Source organism: Zootermopsis nevadensis, unplaced genomic scaffold (assembly GCF_977971745.1).
Source record: "Zootermopsis nevadensis isolate Lab colony 2312 unplaced genomic scaffold, Znev_1.0 Znev_ptg000017l, whole genome shotgun sequence".
Classification (NCBI taxonomy): Eukaryota; Metazoa; Arthropoda; class Insecta; order Blattodea; family Termopsidae; genus Zootermopsis; species Zootermopsis nevadensis.
Window position 1 is genome coordinate 18614229 of NW_028259149.1, and position 19688 is coordinate 18633916.

Genomic DNA, 19688 nt, shown 5'->3' on the forward strand with positions numbered 1-19688 from the left:
CTCTTTTGCTGTATTGTATAATAATAGGTTTTAAACCAACAAATAGGATGGGGCTAATCACATAATTTTATTTCTCGAGACTCAGGGCTTTTGAGAGAGCAGCTGTCGAAAAAGTGTTTTTATGTTACCTTCCGGATTTGCCGACATAACACCGAGATAAGAAGTGTGCCCACTCTTCACATTTTTATTTTCAGAAACAAGACATGTTGCCCTGATGTCTGCTCTGATGCACAGCATGGAGGTAGGGTGGGTGCCCCTTGATGCGTGCTACTAGTACATACATGACCCAAGGTGGCCCAGTGTGTACTTGAGTTAGATGCCAACGTTTTGGAGAAACATACTGTCTCCATCTTACATAAATGAAAAATATCTGGAGCAATATAGGTGTGTTATTTACTTATGTTTTAGTCACTGAAGCATAAAGTCCATTTCTTTTGTATCATAGTGGATTCCTGAAGGTCCGTGAGGACAGACATACAGTTTTATGTATTACATGGACCCTGATGTTAAGAAAGAATAATTTTGGTAAAATTGTGCTTCATACACGAGTAGTTTTTCTCTCTATTTAATTTCTCTTCTGCATACATATTCATGTTATTAAAATTTGTGTCAGAAAAGTGAACAATTGATCCTATACCTTTAAATAATTTGTTTTAGACTCCTTTTGTATTATTTTATTTCACTTTATAGTTACAGAAGACATTTCTTTACACTGAACAGCACTAATACTCTCATCTGTGGTGTTCATTTTATCGACAAAGAATGCTTTACAATGTACAATTCTCGAGCTAGGCAAAATGGTGATATATGGCACATAGACCCAGTATAAGTCATGTAACAGTCTTTGAGCAGTACTGATTTTACAATGCTGTGCTATGTGGTAAGGTTTCTTTGAAGAGAAAGTCATAGACAGCTGTCCACAGATATTTAGTCCTGGTCTCGGTGAATATCCTTTTTGTGTTTTGACTTGACAAACTTCATTTCTGGGATATTGTCCTGGAAACCGATGACAACTTTGCCTTTCATGTAAGGCTGAAGAGGTTCAGGTATTGCAACTATTCCATCAGCTTGCTGGTGTGTTTCCAACAGAGAAATCAGCATCCTGGGTACAGCACAGGCCGTCCCATTCAATGTGTGCGCATGTAAACTGGAGCCACCATCTCTTGGCTGGTACTTGATGTTGAGGCGGCGGGACTGGTAGTCTGTGCAGTCACTGCAACTAGACACCTACAGGAAGCATGAAATAGTGGAAAAAGTAAGTAAAGCCGAACTCTTTAATAACCACTGAAGTCGGGCTCATTATAATCCCCAGAAAGTGCAACTGGCAACAGAGATATTACCTCACCAAACATTTGTCTTCCTGGCATCCAAGCTTCTATGTCATACTTTCGGAAAGCAGGTGCCCCTAATTCATGGGGAGGCATGTCCAGAGTCTGAAGATGAAGCCCCAGTGATGAAAATGTTTCTTCCTGCAGCTCTCGAAACTCCTCCAGCAATGCTGCTGAACCGTCATGTTCTGTCACCCCAAACATCTCCACCTTTGTGAACTGGTGAACTCTATAAAGCGAAGTGTGTATTCCATGCACAAAGATCATGAACTGAATGAGTTACATGGCATCAAATGACAGGTTCAGGATGGTTATGAACAATGAATTAGGAAGAGCACAGTGGACAGAACTGTGACCTGTTTTAGGAAATTTGTCTGAACCTAGGATGTCTGGTATCACTTGGATTGTGAAAGAAAAGAAAATTCTTGTAAATAAAATGTAACTTTGTGGGATTTCTTATTCATAAATCTATAGGAACTGCTGCACTGGACACACCTGTGACAAGTGCGATAAAACTTACCTGTAGATACCCCTCTCCTCTGACATGCGAGATGTTTCTGCCCTGTAGCACCTGCTAACTGCAGCAAGTCTCAGAGGCAGTTCTGTCACGCAAAGCTCTCGGTTCATGAGGTAACCAGCTAGTGCCATTTCCGCTGTGCCCGACAGACAATGGTCTCCCTCATATAAGTGGTCATCTAGCATGTACACCTAGAGGAAAAGTATTAAAACCATGTGAATCCCTAACTAATTGTATTGTTTACCTTCAGTCGGGCCCAACAGTCCTCTAAATAAGATGACAGACGTTAGGTTCTGCATTAGGCATTCTTTGGCCAGCTGTGTAACTACTCACAGAAAATCCTGTACCATGTACATAGTGTAGGAATTAAATAAGATATGGCAGGTAGCTGCAAGTTGCAAAACAACACATGAGAGTTGAAAATAAGTATAATTTGTTAATATAAGTAACCACCTGCTTTCATAAAAAAACATTGTAATCTTGCATTTCAGAGGAATGTATCATCCCTCTCAAAATGTTGGTAACAATGACATCATAAACTGCTGTGAAAATTTAAAATATCATTTCATAAGTATTATTTATTTAGTAAGTTCATATCTTTCTGTTCATTGGTGACATTATGCAGCATCTAATAATACATGCAACAATTGTGAATCAAGGAGGAACCAGTTAGGAGTACTATCCTGCAATTACCTCAGAGAAACTAAGGAAACGCATGAAAATCTTGAGTCAGAATATGCAGTGCCCAACCAATAGTAGTAGAAATACCTCACAGAAGGGCATAAGCTGAACCACATACCTGGGTCCTGTCTTCTTTTACGGTCAAGCCACAGCTTTCAATTATTTGGCAAGGCAAAATGTCAGGAACAGATATAAGCTGGAAATTGCTTGCCAATAGTTTCTTCACTGTGAACCACACAAGGGCCTGTTCCATTTCTGCTAATTCACCCATGAAGTAATAACTTTTATGACCTGACATATTTGAAAGATTGTCAGTTCTCATCAAATGCAACATTTTAGCAATATCACTGAATTCCTTTGGTTGAAAATCAAACTTGGTTTTATTTCCTATGACTTTAACTACTTTAGGACTATCATCATAAAGTGCTACCAAGGGGCATGTCTTGTTTGGTATTTGTTTTGCTGCCTCTTTGAATTCTTTCATTAAATCCATCCTGTTTTCTTCACTGAGTGTGTCATTTTGTAATTTTCTGTGCAGTTCAAATACGCGGTTAATATTTCCAACTCCTTTTCTACGTTTAATATTTTCTTCTATTTCTAATTTATATTTTAAATTACATAAGTAGTCTATATCCAATTCTGGTTCTGGAACGTTCCTTGGTACAACAGTAAACAGGGGTTTTAGTGCGTTATATTGGTAAGTGTTTTTCACATAACATAAAGTTTTGAAGGTTATGCTCAGAGTCTTCATGAGTCTGGATCAAGTAAATTTTAATCTTCTTAAAATGCAGTGCACAACAAATGTGCAGATTGTGTTCTTGTGACAAAATCAACTGATTCCAAACACACGTGGGTACTCAGTAGCTTATAGTCGTTAGGATCTGTGACATAACCAATACACTAACACAACTAGAGTTTATATATTTTTATTGAGAAATATCTAACTACATTTTACACATACATAACCTTAGTTAATATTATTTCATACTGTTGGTCAACCTGCGTTTGATTACTTTGCCCTCTTATGGATAAATTTTCGAAAATCTTCTGAGCGTTGTATCTGTGGTAGTAAATGTGGTGATCGTTGACTAAATACGAGGCGCGGTAAAGTCTTCTTTCGACGTTATTTAGGTTATGTCCTTGTCCGGACTGGCGAGATGCTAGTATTAGATTTACATAAATGCAGCTGAGAGTGTATTAGTTTCCTGTATACATATATTTTATAGCACCGTATGTATCTTATAGTATGGGGTAAAGCACTCCATTAACGAGTTAACTGTGTTAACACTTCGACAGTCACGCTCTAAATGCAATCATTTGTCCATTAGTTTCAGATATTTTCTTTATGCCAGCCATGGACACGATGCGGGCTCCTATAGATATACTGGACACGGCTGGGAAAATGTTGGAAAAATACCTGGCAATGGACAGCAACTTTCCAACTTTAGTTGATGTTACTCAGATCGCACCACAAGGTATGTTTTTAACGTTTCCCGCAGAAAATTTGTTGGGAACTCTATTGGGATTGAAGATTGGCTTGCCACTGATTGCTGCTATTCTGCCAGTCATCGAAATAACAAGTGGCGTACTTAAAAAATTCAGAGACTGGAACAATTCTCTATCATACTAGTGCATATACTGCTTTCAAGTCTACATGGAGTGTTTTTACATTAAAGTAGTACAGTTGGACATATTCTATCTCTGATGCGTATTAATATCTCTGTTTCAATCTATAACATTTTCAGATTCCTTTGCAATATTAAATAATTTTCATTTACTGTTTAAATCATCATTGTTTAGTGTTCTCACCAATATCCTATTCAGCCCTAAAGAGATGTATGGACAAATGTAAAAGATGCTGTTTGGTTGCAGGAGTTGCAACAGTGAGCGGTTTGAATGATATGGACTACCCAAGTGCAAATGGCTTGCTGTCTGGGCTGTCTAATGTAAAGCATGTCACCACTACCAACAAGGTTCCTCTTCCCCCAGAAGTGATGGAGCACTTTGGTCGTATCCTTTTCTTAAAGAGTGACAAGTTTTTTCTCAGTTCCTCCATCCTAATGCACCCCCATAATAACAAGATGTCAGTTTCCTATAACTCTCAGATCAATCAGATTGTATGTGCCGCTGTGGATTGCCCCGTCGTTACAAATTTCCTGCTAATGTTGGTCATCTTGGTTGTTTCATTCTGTGTACTTCTAAATGGATACCAACATTCTAAGGAGTATACTGCCTCCATCATCAGGGCTGAAGTAAGAAGTGTAGAAATAGATTGTTCATAGAGGGATAGTAGATGGATCAGGTCACGGAGTTTGGTATTGATGTTCCTCTGAAACGCCTGCAGTACAGCCCAATTGCGCACTGCGCCAGCACCCAAAACTGTGATCAAAGTTAATAGCAAATCATCATGAAAGTTTAAAATCGCATACAATGTTATATAGCTGTCATATTTAATTAAACATACACCATGCAGATGGTTAAAAGAAATTACGTATGTTAATGAGGTTATAACTTTTATATGTATGAATATTTTGTGAGTTCATTTGGGTTTGTGAAAACTGAAGTAGTTTAATTTGGACTTTCATAAATTTGTGATTACATTGTACTGGTATGGACCAATGTTTAGACATGAATTTTATATACAGGTTGACACAGTGTTCTCAATACATGGCAAATGCACATCAGATGACTGATCACAAATTAATGGACGTCATAAAGTACTGCATTTTGAAGACTTTCTGGTCATATTGCCTGCATAGGTAACACATACACAAACTAACTGATTATGAAGGGCAGAGTCCCTTGTAAGAATTTGGCTGTTAGGTTTTATCTTGCCTGAAGATTTACTACATAGTTCTCAAATGTCTGATGCTGAACACTAACCTGAGCCAGCTAAATCCAATTCAGACCGTCATATAACCCATGTAAACATTGTCCTCCTAGTACATAACACTTAGTCTAAGTGCTTTCCATAACTGGGTGCAGACATGCAGTGCCATTGCATGATGGGACTGTTTACGGAAATCAATCGAGCATGGCTCACTATAGACAGTGACATCTACGTGTGGACTTATGAACATGGGTAAGATTTGCTGTTACGTTGTTGGTGTTTGAACCAAAGACCTCAAAAGCATTCATCTGTAGTCTGTAACTTATTTTTGTGAGATTAATTTAGATCCATTTTAGTATTGTCAGCCATCACTTCCTCTGTTTAAAGTGGCCGTTTTCTGAGAGGTTTCCCCATCAACATCTTGAATGCATGTTGTTTTTCCCATCTGAAAGACAGTTCCAGCACAACATAATTTTTTTTATAAGGGAAGCTCGTAAACTATGGACTATTTTAAATTAATTTCTAATTATTGTTTTCAGTTTATTCGGCATCCTTGTTAGACCTGGTGAACATGCCATTTAAGATATGCATACATTTCCTAACTTGCTTATAGAGCATAAAGTAATGTGTGTCTTTTGCTGTTCAAGTATTTCTCAAATGTTTAACTTAACTGTTAGGCAAATTCAAATACACAAACATATTTTTGCAATTTTTTTGTTTGTTTTGTGTTATAAGGGTAATTAGGTCACAGGATTGGGAAGGGATGTGGATGTAGCATGGGAGAAACTGTACATGTGTGCAAAGTGTTTGCTAACAAATCCTGTAGCAAAAGGCTACTGCAACACCAAGGCTCATATGGAAATGTGCTTCAGAAATTTCCCTTTAGGAAATGCCATGAGCGTGCTTGACAGATTGCAGCGATATGACGAACATTTAAGCAGTGCTTGCAATGCCTGGTGTGGCTGATGTGGTTTCAGGACCGATGTGGCCTACTTTGATGGTCTTGGAGAAACAATCGTGAGTGTTGGTCTGGTGAAGCCCAAGCTGGGGGTGTTCCATAACTTTGTGAAGCACTTGCTGGTTCTGACCACCACTGTTGAGATCGTAGTCCTCGGAGTGACGTTCTCAGCGACCAAAGACGGTAGGTGGCGTTGAATGTGTGATCCTTTCTGGCTACGGTGATATAAGCGTAGTTGGAATTGCAGGTTTCACTGCGCTGGTACAACTTGATGGTTTAACACGGGTATTAGAAAGCTTACTGCTGGACACTGTCCTCAGGCAGTTCCAGCAGCCTGCCATCCTGGGTATTTAATTGTGCTGTATTAGATGCAGAAGTTACCTTGCATTGAATAATTTGAGAAAATGGTTATGTTTGTTGAACTTGAAAGGACTGGGGAGGAAGTGGCTGTGGTCTGTTTCAAAGTGTTATCACAGCATTCACCTGTGAAGAATGAGGGGGAAACCACAGAGAATGTTTGTCATGACTCTTGGTGTCTTGGCTGAGATTTAAGACAGAAGTGTAACTGTTTCATCTGACCTATGCCCCCCATTATCTTCATGATCTTCCAGTTGTCTGCTTTCCAGAATATACCGGGATATTAATATCTTGGCAGTGCTAGAGGTTGTTTATAAATTATGAAGTTGCATTTAACAGATTTCATAAGCAGCTGACAAGACAATTTTGTAGAGTGGGTTCCGTAAAGATCCCCAGATTTTAGTTCAAATTAGAGAGGTACTTAGGAAGATCTGTAGAAGGATGGAATCATTCTGTTTGTTCCTATAGTAAACCATTTGGAATTAACCGTCTTCATACATTTTACTTTATTTCATGGAAGACAACTTGGGAAGTGGAGCCACTTTATGAAAGGAACGGTTTTCCACTTCTATGTGTTAAGGCCTGAAATGACTGTTTACGGGATGATATTGTTTCAGGCCCTTTGGGTCAGTTGGAGGAAATGCATCTTCTGCCTGATCCTGTGTTCGTGTTGCCAACCGATGGAGTGGCCATCAACACGATTGCCAGCACCAGTTCAGGGCGAATCTTTCTTGGAGGGCATGATGGGTGTCTGTATGAAGTGGCTTATCAGGTAAGGCACTTGGCTTGTGGGGTTCCTTGTTGCAGTGTGACTTGAGAGTTTTCACTTTCCTGCAATTTGTGCTTCATAATTCATAATTAATTTTTCATCCCAAGTAACTCTCAGCACTGGGTTATTATGATCCTGTATCTGCCACCCAGCATGCAAACAGTCAGTTCATTACCAGCTCTTTTTGAACTAAACATGCAGTCAGAGATGATGTCGCATTGACTGTATCCAGAGTTACTCTGTGCTCTTTCTGAACAGGCATTAATCTTCAACAGTCCTGCCTTTAATGACATGGTGTGCTTGGAGGGGCCAGACAGCATCACGTACACCGTTGTTCAGATAAGACAGTTTGTAGCTTAGGAGAATATGGTGATTAAAAGGTCGCTGTTCACTTGTTCAAATACAGTTGTATTTCTCATGGTGAACTTAACTTCAGTTATAACATGGCATAAGTGGTTGAAGGCAGGTAGTGATGAAAGTCACAGTTGCATGTGCCACTTAGTGTGTGTGTGTGTCTTAATCCTGGATTCTTTTTAAGAAAATATTTTTTTTTAATTTACTCAGGTGGATCCAATGGCAGATATTAAAAACTTAAAAATTTACGTGCTTATTCCTGGAATTGTATTTTGAAAATAACCCCCTTTTTTCCTTTTTAATATTTCTAGGTCACCACACGTACTGGCAAAGTGGAGATGACGTCTGCGTGATTTGAGCCCAGCATTTTTATTTTTTCTGGGATGAACTTATTGCCCTTTATTTTAGTACTCGGTTCTTACGTTAATTTGGGCTTTGTGTGCCTAGAATGGACATGAGAGCCACTTATGAATTACATCTAGATGAAGAATAGTTTTTGTTACCAGGCAGCAGGCAGTTGGTTTGGAAAGCGCTGCAAGAAGGTGAACCACTCCACAGGAACCCTCTCATTCTTGATGCCGTCATTTCTCAATCTGGCATTTGGTGAGGAGGACCCCATAGTGCAGATCAGCATAGATGACAGTCGCAACATTTTGTTCGCGTTAACAGAGAAGGGATGCGTCGAGGTGTTTGACCTGGGTGAGGGGGGCACGTCTACCAGCAAGGTGGTGAGCATGACTCAGGCCACCATCGTGCAACACGCGGTGAATATCGTCAAGTAAGTTATCTAAGTGTGTAGCTTCCTCTTAATTATTATACATTTAACACACGAACACATGGCCACTTGAAGCACAAGAACATGAAGTCTCTCTCTCGCGCTCTCTCTCTCTCTCTCTTTTCCTGCTCTAACACTATTTGGTGAGATGTGTAATTTGTGGGATCTATCATGCAATATCCTTTTTGTCATCATTTAATTACTTTGCGTAAAAAGTGTTTGGTCTTTCATGCCCAATTTCAAGGGTTAATGTCATATTGCACTTGCATAAATATTGTAGCTGCCAAGTTGTCCGTTGCAGAACGCTGGATGGCAGCAACTTTCGTCCAGTGGTGAGTGTGTGTGCAGTAGAAGTTAATGAGTCCCCACACCTGAACCTGGTGGCCGTGACTCAGACAGGCGTTCGACTGTACTTCACGACAAGTTCAGTGACAAATGTCAGTATCAGACCATACACACTGCAGCTGATGCACGTTCGCCTCCCTCCGGGGTTTGCGGCGAATGCTCCGTCACCCCGCCCCACCAAAGTGCACATGGCCCATTATAAGCGAGGTAAGTTGCCTTTGGCCGCATTCAAACAATAATAGTTAAGCCATCTGGATGGAGTGATGTTAAAGCAATTTGTCCTTTTGCTCCTTCAGGTGCTACAGTTTTAATAACAGGCAATTTTATTGCTGATTGTTCCTTGATCCATTTCATGACACTTATGTCAGATACATAGGTTATACAGCATTAATCGAGTTGCCATCTGAAGCGTCTGTCTCAGCTGGAATGCTGTTTGTTCAGGGAACCTGCTGCTGGTGACGGCACCAGGCAGTGACCGTGACGTGCTGTGGTGCCTGTCGAGTGACCCATACCCATTCCATCCGTACCTCGTGGAGGTGCAGACTGTGGTGCCTCTTGAAGGTGTCGTGTGGGCGATGGCTGAGGTTCAGGGTGGTGATGTGAAGGCTGTCCTGCCCAGTCTCAGCTTTCAGGAATTTGGAGTCCCAGACCCTCCGCTGGTTGTTAGACAACACATGGAATCCCCAAGGAAGTACATCATACTGACGCAGCAGGTTTGTGTTAGGCTCAGTTGCTAACAAGTGCCGTGTGATGTCCTCACCTGCATGTGCTACACTGCAGAGGGCCCAAAGTATTATTTATCTACATCTGTTCTTAAGTATACAGCATGTCACAAATAGGTTCAGGTAATTTGCCTTTAGTGACATCTGTACTTGTCACTTATTTGCTATTTAAGGTTCCAGTTGCTGAGAAATTTTATAAAATTTGTTAGGGGTTACAAGAAAGGCAGGGTTGTAATTGACCAGTATGAATTTCGCCGTATCCTCGGTACCATATTTAATTCAGTGCGTTCGGTAATCTTCAGGATGAACAAATAAACAAATACAAAATAAGGCTCATTTTTTGCTTGTACTCAAATAATGCATAATAGTAATACCTGCTATATTTCTGTAGGTCAGGACTTTTGTAACAGTCGTTTGTTTGTGGTTGAGTTACAGTTGCAGCATTAACCCCTCTGGTGTTATATTTTTAACCTCTTGCAAGTACGTAAAGTCACATTTTGTTTTGCAGTTCTTTGGGTCTTGCAGCAAGCACAAGATGTTTGTCTGCTTGAGGGAACATGCAGAATATGAGTGTACAGGATGGTGCATAAGTCATTTCACCAAGATCAGTTTGTTCATTACCGCCGAGATTCCTGTTGATGTTACAATATGCGCAAGTCTTTGTTGCCAGCAACGTAGAAATATGGCCCTGTTATCAAAATTTTTGCAAAAATAATTATCAGCCTATAGGATCGAAACTTTGGTTCCATTATGTATGAGTAAAGCAGTTTATCTCTTTGGCTGTGCTTGAGATTGTGTATTTGGTGGGGAGTGCAGGGGGCGGAGATCTTGCTGAAGCTGCGGCCCGTGGACCTGCTGCGGCAGTTACTGGTCGAGAACCGCGGACCAGAAGCTGAAGCGGTGAAGCTCTTCTTTGAGACACAGAAGGAGGAACAGGCCTGTGCCACCAGTCTGATATTGGCGTGCCTGCAGAGTACACAGAACCTGCAGGTGGCAGAGTGGGCAACACGCGCATTCTTTATGTATGGAGGTGAACCCAAGGTCAGAGCTGCAGTCACTCCTGTTGTGTCCCCTTCATTCCAGTACTCTGTGGCAGGCGGAGGTGAGTAATTTCAGTTCGGAAGATGACAATGTTTTCTGAGGACTGTGCAGCTCCTGTCATATGTCGGTATAATGACGGCGCTGCAGGTTGGAGGACGGGCTCAATTCCTAACAAGGGCAGGATTTTTTCTTCTCATAAATAAATAATTTTGCAGTTATGTTGATTAAGTATGACAGCATTTGCCTTTCTTTGTTTGTTTCTTTTTATGTACTATGAAATTCGTCTGATACAGAACAAGTTTACGTTGCCCTCTAAAGGACCTTTAATCTTGGTTTGCCATTGTTCTAGACCTGTATCTTCCATGATGAATGTACTGGCGTGAAAAACAGCCTCTTGTTCAAATGTTTGTTCCCATTGGTCCATATACACTTGTGAAACATCAATCGCTTCCCATCCATCGCATAGAAATGTAAATATGGGGACTAGGTTGGTGGCAGTCACATTGTTTTTAAGATGGAAACATTTAGTTTCTTTGAAGAGTTGGAAAATAGCAGAATTTGTCTTAGGATCAAAATCAGTTCATTACAAAGTATTTTGGTTGTTTTCTATGGGTATCCTTTCTATTGATGATTTGTCTCATGTTTTCTTCAGACATACCCCAGTTCTGTCAGATTCACAGAGCACTTCATTGCCTTCTTGAACCTTGCTGTGTGAAGTGAAGTGAGAGATGAACTTCAGTTGCTCTGGTGTTTCAGCGTTCAGTCCTGCAATCATGTCGACTCCATACGCGCATTCCCACAGCAGTGGCAGCCCACAACAAAATGTATCTGATACCGTAATGGGCACTGGTTACATGCAGTATTCTCACCGCCATAATGGGCTGTACCTGTATGTTGGGCGAATCGTTCGGCCAGTGTGGAATCGCAGAGTGATCACGAAGGCGACTCTGGACAAGGTGCAGTTTGTGAGTATCTCGTCTGCTATGTTGTCTACACTCAGTTAACTGTATCTCCTGTGAACACTTGCCCGTTGCTCACTTATGTAAGAAATTGCGTGTTTTTACAGAGCCACGAGGCATGTCTCTGTTCACATACGCAACCATTTCAGCTAAGTTTGCACATTCATAGTCTATATCCAACCTTTAAATAACACTTGAATTATGCGTTACATATCATGACTTCATGAGTTATGACCCTTTACTGTCAATTTTTAACACCATTATAGAGCAGAATCATTTTTGAGTAGTAATAATTGCGCAGATAGTCGAATTCTGCATCTTTTAAGGAACCAAAGTTTTATCAACTTCTTTACAGTAGCTTGACAATAGCACTTTTGCCTCATATTCTGGGGGCCCGGGTTTCGTGTTTTGCTTTAGTAATGGCTGTTTTCATGTGTAATTCATGGTCCTTGGTGTGAACTAGGGAGTTCTCCAGTGGCATGAAGATGTGAAAAAGATACTTTTGTTGGATAGACTTTGTGATTTTCTAACTGAATAAATATACTTTTGAGTGAGTGAGGGAGGCACATTCTGTGTTGCAGCTGTGCACATCTATATCAAGAGAGGACTGTGTTTGGGTGTTGGGCCACCTGCAGGCCTTACGAAACTTTTTGGAGAAGAATACGCAGTTTTCTGTTTCTGGAATCATGTGAGTAAACTCACAACCTCTCATTATGTCACAGCATCATTGAGAATCCTGCACATAATCTAGTTACAGTAAACAGGTGTTTGTGTTGCAAACACTTGAAGTTCACTTTGTATTGACTTACATACCCAGAAAGGTAAGAAACCCATTTTCAGTGTAAGATTCTACCTCTCCCAAGGACAGGATTTTAGTGATGATGACAGAGATGAAACACTTTGCAGGAACATTCAGCTGCGGCAGATCGGCCACAGCTCCTTCGAAACGTCAGCCACTCGCCGAACGCCACAGCGGAACCGGGATCAGGAGGTCCAGTTAGAAGAGAAGCGTTCTCTTGACTCTCTTAAAGCATTTGTGACGCATACTTGTGAAGTGCTTGGCATGTGGCGCATTGTGTGTGAGCACCAGTTCCATGTCATAGCAAGCGTTCTGAACAAGGTGAGGCAGCTTTATGCACGCGTCGTGATTCTGTTGGATATTTCACTGTAGGGTCGAGTAGCATTGTGCACTTTCTGACACCCCTCTGATGCTACTGAATGGGATGTGCGCTGTCTAACAATTGCTAGAAACTGTAATGAAACATTCTGCCTGAAATATTTGCTAGCAACATCTAGGTTATTAATGATAGTCAAATGGGAGATTATCTTGAAGATAGGCAAGTTCAAGTCATTTTATTTCACTGTTTTTGGATGGACAGCGGCTGCTTTCTTTCTTTCTTCCCCTCCCTCCCTCCTGTAATGCAGTTGTAAGATGAGCATTTATTACATGTGACTTTCTTGTCATAGGACCTGCAGAATCAGCTGCAGCAGATGAGCTTCAGGAACCTTATCCTGGAAGGACAAGACATCTGTTCTGCCCTCATCAGCAGCCTTATCAACAGGTCAGTTCTGTCTGTCCGTCCAGCCTTGCACTACAAGTATTCCTACGTTGTTTCTTGAAGACGAGAAATGAGAGCTCTGTGTCTGAAATAACAATAGAAAGTGTTCAAAGTGGTAACTGTTTCATATTTGGTTATTGTGACGGAGGTTTTCATAATATACCTCAGTCCCTCCAGGGAAATGCTGGGATAGCATCCTAAATAAGGCCATGACCCCTCCATTCTATGTGTTTCCCAATGTGGTATTCATCATCATCTTACGACTAGGGGCTATATAATTTAAGCTACCAACAGCGTCATTAAATAAATCTAACCATAGGCTGTGTGTCACGGCTTGCGTTGCAGGAATCTTGAGGTTTCTTGCTTTCATGTGTGCAGGTACCTAAATGACCATGCGTCTGTGGATGCAATTAGCTCCAAGCTACGCGAGGTGTGTCCCAGTCTCTATAGGAATGAAGATGCTGCCTGTTCGAAGGTAACGGCAGTTTGCTTGAAGCTTTTATCACGGCCTCCTGATATCTTGATCTCAACTGAGAGTCTGTTTTTGTGTTTATTTTGTTGCAGGCGAATGAGATGCTGCTGAGCGCAAAAAGCATCAAGAACCCGGAGGAACGGGAGGCGAAACTGCGGGAGGCTCTGCAGGTCTTGGACTTTTGTTTGTCTTCCGTTCATTTCTAGTTACATTTTTGTGAAAATCTTCTGTAGTCACTGAAAACTTAACTCTGAAATGTCACAGTTTTTGTGTCCTTCCGTTAACAAAACCTAGCAGTGGGTGATGCCAGCGTACACCCTTTCAGTTTGCACCAAATGTTGCAATATATTTATTACTGTGCGGGAAGTCCGAGCGGGGGTTTCCCTCATTGTTGTGATTATCCGCGGGCTGTTACATGATCGACTTCCTGGTTACAGCTGTGCAGGAGTGTGGCTCAGCAGACCAACTTGCAGATCATGTGCCAGTGGTTCAACAGCAGTCAGTTCTATGAGGGAGTGCTGGACCTGGCTCTTGTGTGTGCGTCCAAAGTAGACCCCAAGAATGTTGGATTACACTACTACAAAAACAAGGAGCCTGCTGAAGACACCGAGGGCTACCAAGCATATGTCAAGAGGTAAACTTTACACTTACGTTCTAGGAAGACACTTCGTCTAGCTGAACGTTCTTCCTTGAAATGTAATGTCGTGGTCGGATTCTGATTATGGGCACATATATCGCCTTTTACACCAGACTTTGTGGTCTTCCTATACATACTGAGAGTAAGGTGACCACTCATTTAGTGACAAATGTAAGAGCATGTGGAGTGTACTGACACATCTCTGTGTGTGTGTGTGTGTGTGTGTGTATCTCCTCGTGCCGCATAGCATGGGAACGACAATTTTTGTCTTTATTAGTGAAATGTAAGCATTTTGAAGATGATAAAGAAAATTTGGTAGGAAACATAATATTATGTATCCTTGCAGTGACTGAAAATGGTAAAATGGTGGGATGCAGGAGGTGCATCATGTTGTGTTGAAGGCGTGCCCCCAGTGAGTCTGAAGTCCAGTGCAGGGCTGACTTTTAGTTTGCTGTTATTGTCTTGAAACATAGAACTCTCTTTTGCAGGATGGAGTGCTACAAACAGGTGACTTCTGTGCTTAACCACTTATATGACCAGAGAAATTCCAGTAGCTATGCCCCAAGTGTGCCAGTCTGTCCCGGCATACCCACGTCGCAAGACGCTGTGCCGCTCTCTCAGAGCGAAGCCAGTGACCAAGTGAGTGAAGATCTGTCAGTATTGTGTTCTTCAGTTTTTGCGTAATAGCGGGGTAGTACTTGCGCTAGACTTGACTGTCAAGATACAAGCATTCGGCCATTTTAGTCTTCACTCGGTGTCTCATTTGGTGGAACTGGCTCTGACGCACATCTTACATCGCTGGAGCCAAGCGTGTGCCACTGAAGTCTCATGTAGCGGGGATGACAGATGACACCAGTTAGTATTAAAGTGACTGACACAAACAAAGGCCCGTGGCATAGAGAAAAATACATGTATACGTGTATGTAGATGGTGCCTGCTTCGCGCTTGAGGTAACTAAATAGTTTACGCATTAACTTTCTGAAGCCAATTAGCTCATGAGGGCTCATGACAGTAGATGCACAGAAACATCCAGTACTCAGCTGCTGTCATTTGTGTTCGTGAGTATAGTTTTATTCGCATAATTTTTCTTGATAACTTCGAATATTGAGGTGCGCTTGTAAATTGGAAGTGCGCGATGTTCGATAACTGACAGTTGTGCAGTCATCACTTTGAGAAGGAATGCTGTTTGATAAGATCTGTGTGCCAGATTGAAGACCTGAGTTGGTTTGCAGGTCAACCGGCTGGTTCAGTCTGCGCTGCAGTCACAGGATGAGTTGATGCACGTGGCCGTGTTCGATTGGATGGTGAGCAAGCAGCTGACTGGGGATCTGATTGCAGTACACCAGCCCAGCCTGGAGATGTACCTTCTGCGCACATCAGAGCGGAGTCCTGAGGTGTGCGATCTGCTCTGGAAGTACTATGAGAAGAACCTGAAGCACGCATCAGCTGCCAAGACGCTGCACATGCTTGCCACTCGACGTGGGTGAGTTGTCCTTTCTCTTGTGGATCTGTTTGGTCCACCCCCGCTCCCCCCTCCTCCTTTTCTTTTGCCAGTAACTCACTTTTATGCCTTGATTTCTTCTTCATCCCTCGTTTCCTTTCCTTCTGTTCTTCATATTTATGTCAGTTTATTTCTATCTCCTTAAATATTTATTATGAAATTTAGAAGCCTACACTTAATGCACACTAAAATTTGTTTGAGAAGTTAGAAATTTGGTCGCGTTGTCCTGTGAGAGTTTCCGACATACAACGGCATGCAAGCTCTTTTCGTACTGTGCTACTTTTATTCGCCATCAGTCAGGATGAAATTTCTGTGTAACGTTTATATGTCATTTGTGAGACATAATTTAAATACAAATATAAATTTTCGGTTTGCAGTTCATCTGTTACGCTGCTTCAGCGAATAGAGTACTTAGCCCGTGCAGTGGTGTGTATGAGGAGTGATCAGGTGGGCTATGCCCCACAGTTGGGAGTGTTCCTGCGGGAACTGGAGGATAAGATCGATGTTGCCCGTATCCAGCAGCAGGTGAGGAACTGTGATTGACGCTCTCTTTACGGTGAATGTGAAATGAGGCAGATGAAGTTCATCCGGAATCAGAAGTTTTTGGTCACACAACAGAATTCGACATATTTGCAGGTGCTGGAGGCAGTCATAAAGCTGAAGGGACGTCACCACCTGGCCGAAGATGCGATCCAGCGTCTCAACTCCAACCTACTAGAGATCACACAGGTATCCCAGAATTGCCAGCCACAGATCTAAGTGAGGTTACTCAGCACCTGATCATTTGTCTGCCTCAAACTAACAGGAAATGGATGTGAGATCTGAGGTTCTCTGTGTTGTCAGCACTGTTCTGAGTCGTAATGCCTCCTGGACTAGTGGGCAGACATCAGTGTTTCCTTAAAATGTTGACACGTAAAATCACACATCTTTTATGGTGCCCTGGGACTGTTTACTGCAGTATCGTACAAACATAAGATGAATCAAACCTGTGTCTTCCAGCTCTATGAGGAGTTTGCTGAGCCGTTCAACCTGTGGCAGTGCAAGCTGGCGATCATCCACTGCTCAGGCCACTGTGACCTTGCGCTGGTCGAGACAATCTGGCTCCACATCATTGAGGCTGAGCTGCAGGCTTGCACATCTATCGGCCCAAATGACAAGATGACGGTTCTCATGGGCAAGATGAGGTCCCTCGGACAGGAGTATGCCGGCTCACCGCGCTGCTTCCCAGTCCGTGAGTATTCTGACACTGCGGTGTATAACTTTGGTTTTCGGGCGAGAGTCGTGCACCACAGAGCGAGCAAGTGACAGAACTCTTGAAAGGCCCACACATTCACGTCTCGCGTTTTTCTTGGCGGTAGTCAACGCGCGTGACCAAGGGCCATTGTTCCACAACAGTGGCGTCTGATTGCTAGGAGACAGCAGTGGTAACAAAGATTATTCCTCTTCTTCTTCTATGGCTCTCCGGTCTGTATTCGGTCCATGACCTCCTCAATTCTCCTCTTCCATTCGGTCCTCTGTTAGGTCCGTCTGTCCGAGGCTTCGATCGAGGTTTCGAAGTGTCTTCCTTTTTATGGTGCAAGGTTGTTAGCCTTGCGACCAACCCTCAACCTGGAGGACCACGGTACCTGTCTTAGTCTGACCTCTCCCCCTCGACCAATCTGGCTAGGGAGGCCCTACCAGTAGCTCTTGGGGTCACTGGGGTACTCAAGCCCCACCACCACGACAAGGTTCAGTTACCATTAAGTGGGGAGATCATTCTTGGAGCACGCTTTTGTGCATTAGCGATATCAGAGCACGTTAGTGCAACAGTGACCCAAGGGAATTTTGAGGCATTGGTGGTTTTCTGGTAAATGTTTCAGCATTTCTGGTGCGCCAGCTGGAACTGAAGGCGTGTAGACTACATGCTGACACTGTACACGTGCACAGCACGATGCTTGCTCTCGGTGTTCCGCTGATGATGCTGATGGATGTTTATGAGAGGTGAGGTCACATGATACACTGCTTAAGTTGTAATCTTATTGCGGTATTGCATTCAGAAATTGGATCCATTGTGCAGACAGAAGTGCGTGTTGTTGTCGTCTTCACATTACACTGTATTTGTGCACGTGCTAGTCGCATCTGTGCAATGTGGGAATGGAGAAAATCTGATATTTGTTGCGTTCCATTAACGTTCTCTTTCAGTTTCTTTCATGTTACGTATTGTCACGTTTAAGTTAAAATTGTTTAAATATTTGAGAGACTAGAACAGAGCAACAGAAGAAGGTAAGTGTGGATCAGATTGGTGTGTTGGTCCATCATGCAATGTTCAAGGAGATGAAGAAAACACTTGGTACTACAAAAGAATGAACGCCGAAGATAACGGCGGTCTGACATTGCCACTGTCGCTACTGCAGGGCTTTGCCCCTGATGGTACCCGCGAATGTTTACTATGTCTTACCGCTCGAGTCTTCTTGCTGCGTCGCTCAGCCCCTACACGCTGCTTTCTGGTGTTGACTCGTACGTGACTGTAATGTCGAGTAGGAATTCCATCGCACTTTTGTTAAAATATTTCATATCTGATTTCTCAGTCCTTCAACTTTCTCCCGGCCGTTGCCGTCATGTGGTATAATGGACTGCATGCGAAGTTATGTGCGTTGCAGAGGGCAGTGTGCCACGCGTCTTAACAGACAGTAGCAGACTGAGTGGCTCGTGTGTTACGTGCATGTTTAAAGACTAAACTCTTTTGTGTCAATGCAGCACAAATGTGTACACGTACACTTTTCACCAGGCAGTTCCTCCCTGTACGTGCTCAACTTAACTTTTCACTTCTGCCGTTCAGATTGATTGCTGCCAATGAGCGCGTCTGGTTGACAGAAGGTAACGAGTTTCACCTGGTGGAGGCGCTAGCACAGTTAATAGAGAGTTTCACTGTCACTCCACAGCTGGTGAACGCTGTTGACAGGTAGGCAAAACCTTCATTATGTGCATATTTCGTTTTTACATGAATATCTGTTTGCCGATCCCCGCAATTTATCGCTCTGGAAACATTTCAGGCGACCTACGATCGCGAAGGCGTCTGACGTGATCTCCAACTGCCTGTCCGTGCTGTACAGCAAGCCGGACACCGCGGACCTGATCCAGAGGCTTCGTGGCGTTCAGGCCAAGTTAAACCGCCTGTCCACCTGCTAGCAGTCTGCGTGTTGAATTATGTTTGTTGCCAGTTAACTGGACGTGTCTCTGACTTTTTATAATCTTATACGAAGTTGATTGATTTCCGCATATTAAACCTCAAGTGAAGTGAAACAGTTGGTTCTTTTGTACACGCCTCAGATTGGGATATCTGAGAAGTCGCCACTTGGGATTCTGCCGTGTCAAGATTTCATTTGGCGCCGGGTCCATTGCCCATTCCACTTCACTCCCACCAGATTGCATCCTGATGACTCTGTAAATCCTATAAATCTAGATCACTCGAAGGTTTTCCACGCAGAAAAACTCTGAATTCTGTCAGTTAATGCAATGAAGTCTGCATGAACGGATTAACCCGTTCGAGTCTGCAGGGTTCAATTTATTTGTAATATTTGAGGTTTTCACAGCGATGAGTATGAAGAGTTCTGTCTTCTGGGTTGTTGCGCCGTGTAGTCTGGTCGATGTTAACCAACGTTTCGGAGGTCATACTGCCTCCATCATCAGGGCGATGAATATATTTATTTATTTACTTTGGATTTATTCAGCCAGTGTTGAGGTGGAATTTTGTTTCCCAAAAGTTGGACTGAGTGCAGACGCTGTTTTCCTGATTACCCTCGTATAGAATTCGTGTTTCTCATTTTTCCTTTACAGTTTCCATGTTTTGTATAATTTTGCTTTTTGTCTCTAGTCGCTTCCCCCCCCCCCCCCCGGTTCTGAA

At 42.5% G+C, this 19688-nt stretch overlaps 2 protein-coding genes across 6 annotated transcripts; one reads left to right on the top strand and one right to left on the bottom strand.

Annotated features, from left to right (window-relative positions):
- Positions 1–659: 659 nt before the first annotated feature.
- On the bottom strand, positions 660–3277 carry SerRS-m (Seryl-tRNA synthetase, mitochondrial). The gene is made up of 4 exons (XM_022065436.2): positions 2645–3277; positions 1849–2036; positions 1341–1557; positions 660–1227 (listed from the first exon to the last, which is right to left on the bottom strand). The coding sequence occupies exons 1-4, from the start codon at positions 3275–3277 to the stop codon at positions 928–930; spliced, it is 1338 nt and encodes a 445-aa protein (XP_021921128.2). The 3' UTR covers positions 660–927.
- Positions 1121–19087, top strand: Nup154 (nuclear pore complex protein Nup154). 5 transcript variants are annotated; one of them, XM_087350960.1, is made up of 25 exons: positions 1121–1255; positions 3855–4001; positions 4399–4536; positions 5512–5608; positions 6334–6497; positions 7289–7443; positions 8301–8572; positions 8871–9121; positions 9356–9627; positions 10453–10738; positions 11434–11642; positions 12218–12324; positions 12543–12756; positions 13104–13198; positions 13574–13670; positions 13760–13837; positions 14105–14301; positions 14793–14943; positions 15537–15787; positions 16183–16330; positions 16442–16534; positions 16805–17036; positions 17665–17785; positions 18624–18746; positions 18838–19087. In XM_087350960.1, the coding sequence occupies exons 2-25, from the start codon at positions 3872–3874 to the stop codon at positions 18971–18973; spliced, it is 4017 nt and encodes a 1338-aa protein (XP_087207086.1). In that variant the 5' UTR covers positions 1121–1255; positions 3855–3871; the 3' UTR covers positions 18974–19087. The 5 variants fall into 5 exon arrangements, with proteins under 5 accessions (XP_087207086.1, XP_087207087.1, XP_087207088.1 ...); XM_087350961.1 differs by lacking the exon at positions 1121–1255 and adding an exon at positions 3270–3375; XM_087350962.1 differs by lacking the exon at positions 1121–1255 and adding an exon at positions 3557–3630.
- Positions 19088–19688: the final 601 nt, after the last annotated feature.

What these genes read in the sequence shown, in the direction of transcription:
- SerRS-m (XM_022065436.2), bottom strand. Translation starts at nt 3,277, where the DNA reads ATGAAGACTCTGAGCATAACCTTCAAAACTTTATGTTATGTGAAAAAC. An exon ending in TAAAAGAAGACAGGACCCAG is followed by an intron (nt 2,037 to 2,644) that starts GTATGTGGTTCA and finishes CTTTTCCTCTAG; the next exon opens with GTGTACATGCTAGATGACCA. An exon ending in GAGGAGAGGGGTATCTACAG is followed by an intron (nt 1,558 to 1,848) that starts GTAAGTTTTATC and finishes TTCGCTTTATAG; the next exon opens with AGTTCACCAGTTCACAAAGG.
- Nup154 (XM_087350960.1), top strand. Translation starts at nt 3,872, where the DNA reads ATGCCAGCCATGGACACGATGCGGGCTCCTATAGATATACTGGACACG. An exon ending in GTGTGGACTTATGAACATGG is followed by an intron (nt 5,609 to 6,333) that starts GTAAGATTTGCT and finishes ATGTGGTTTCAG; the next exon opens with GACCGATGTGGCCTACTTTG. An exon ending in ACCTACTAGAGATCACACAG is followed by an intron (nt 16,535 to 16,804) that starts GTATCCCAGAAT and finishes TGTGTCTTCCAG; the next exon opens with CTCTATGAGGAGTTTGCTGA.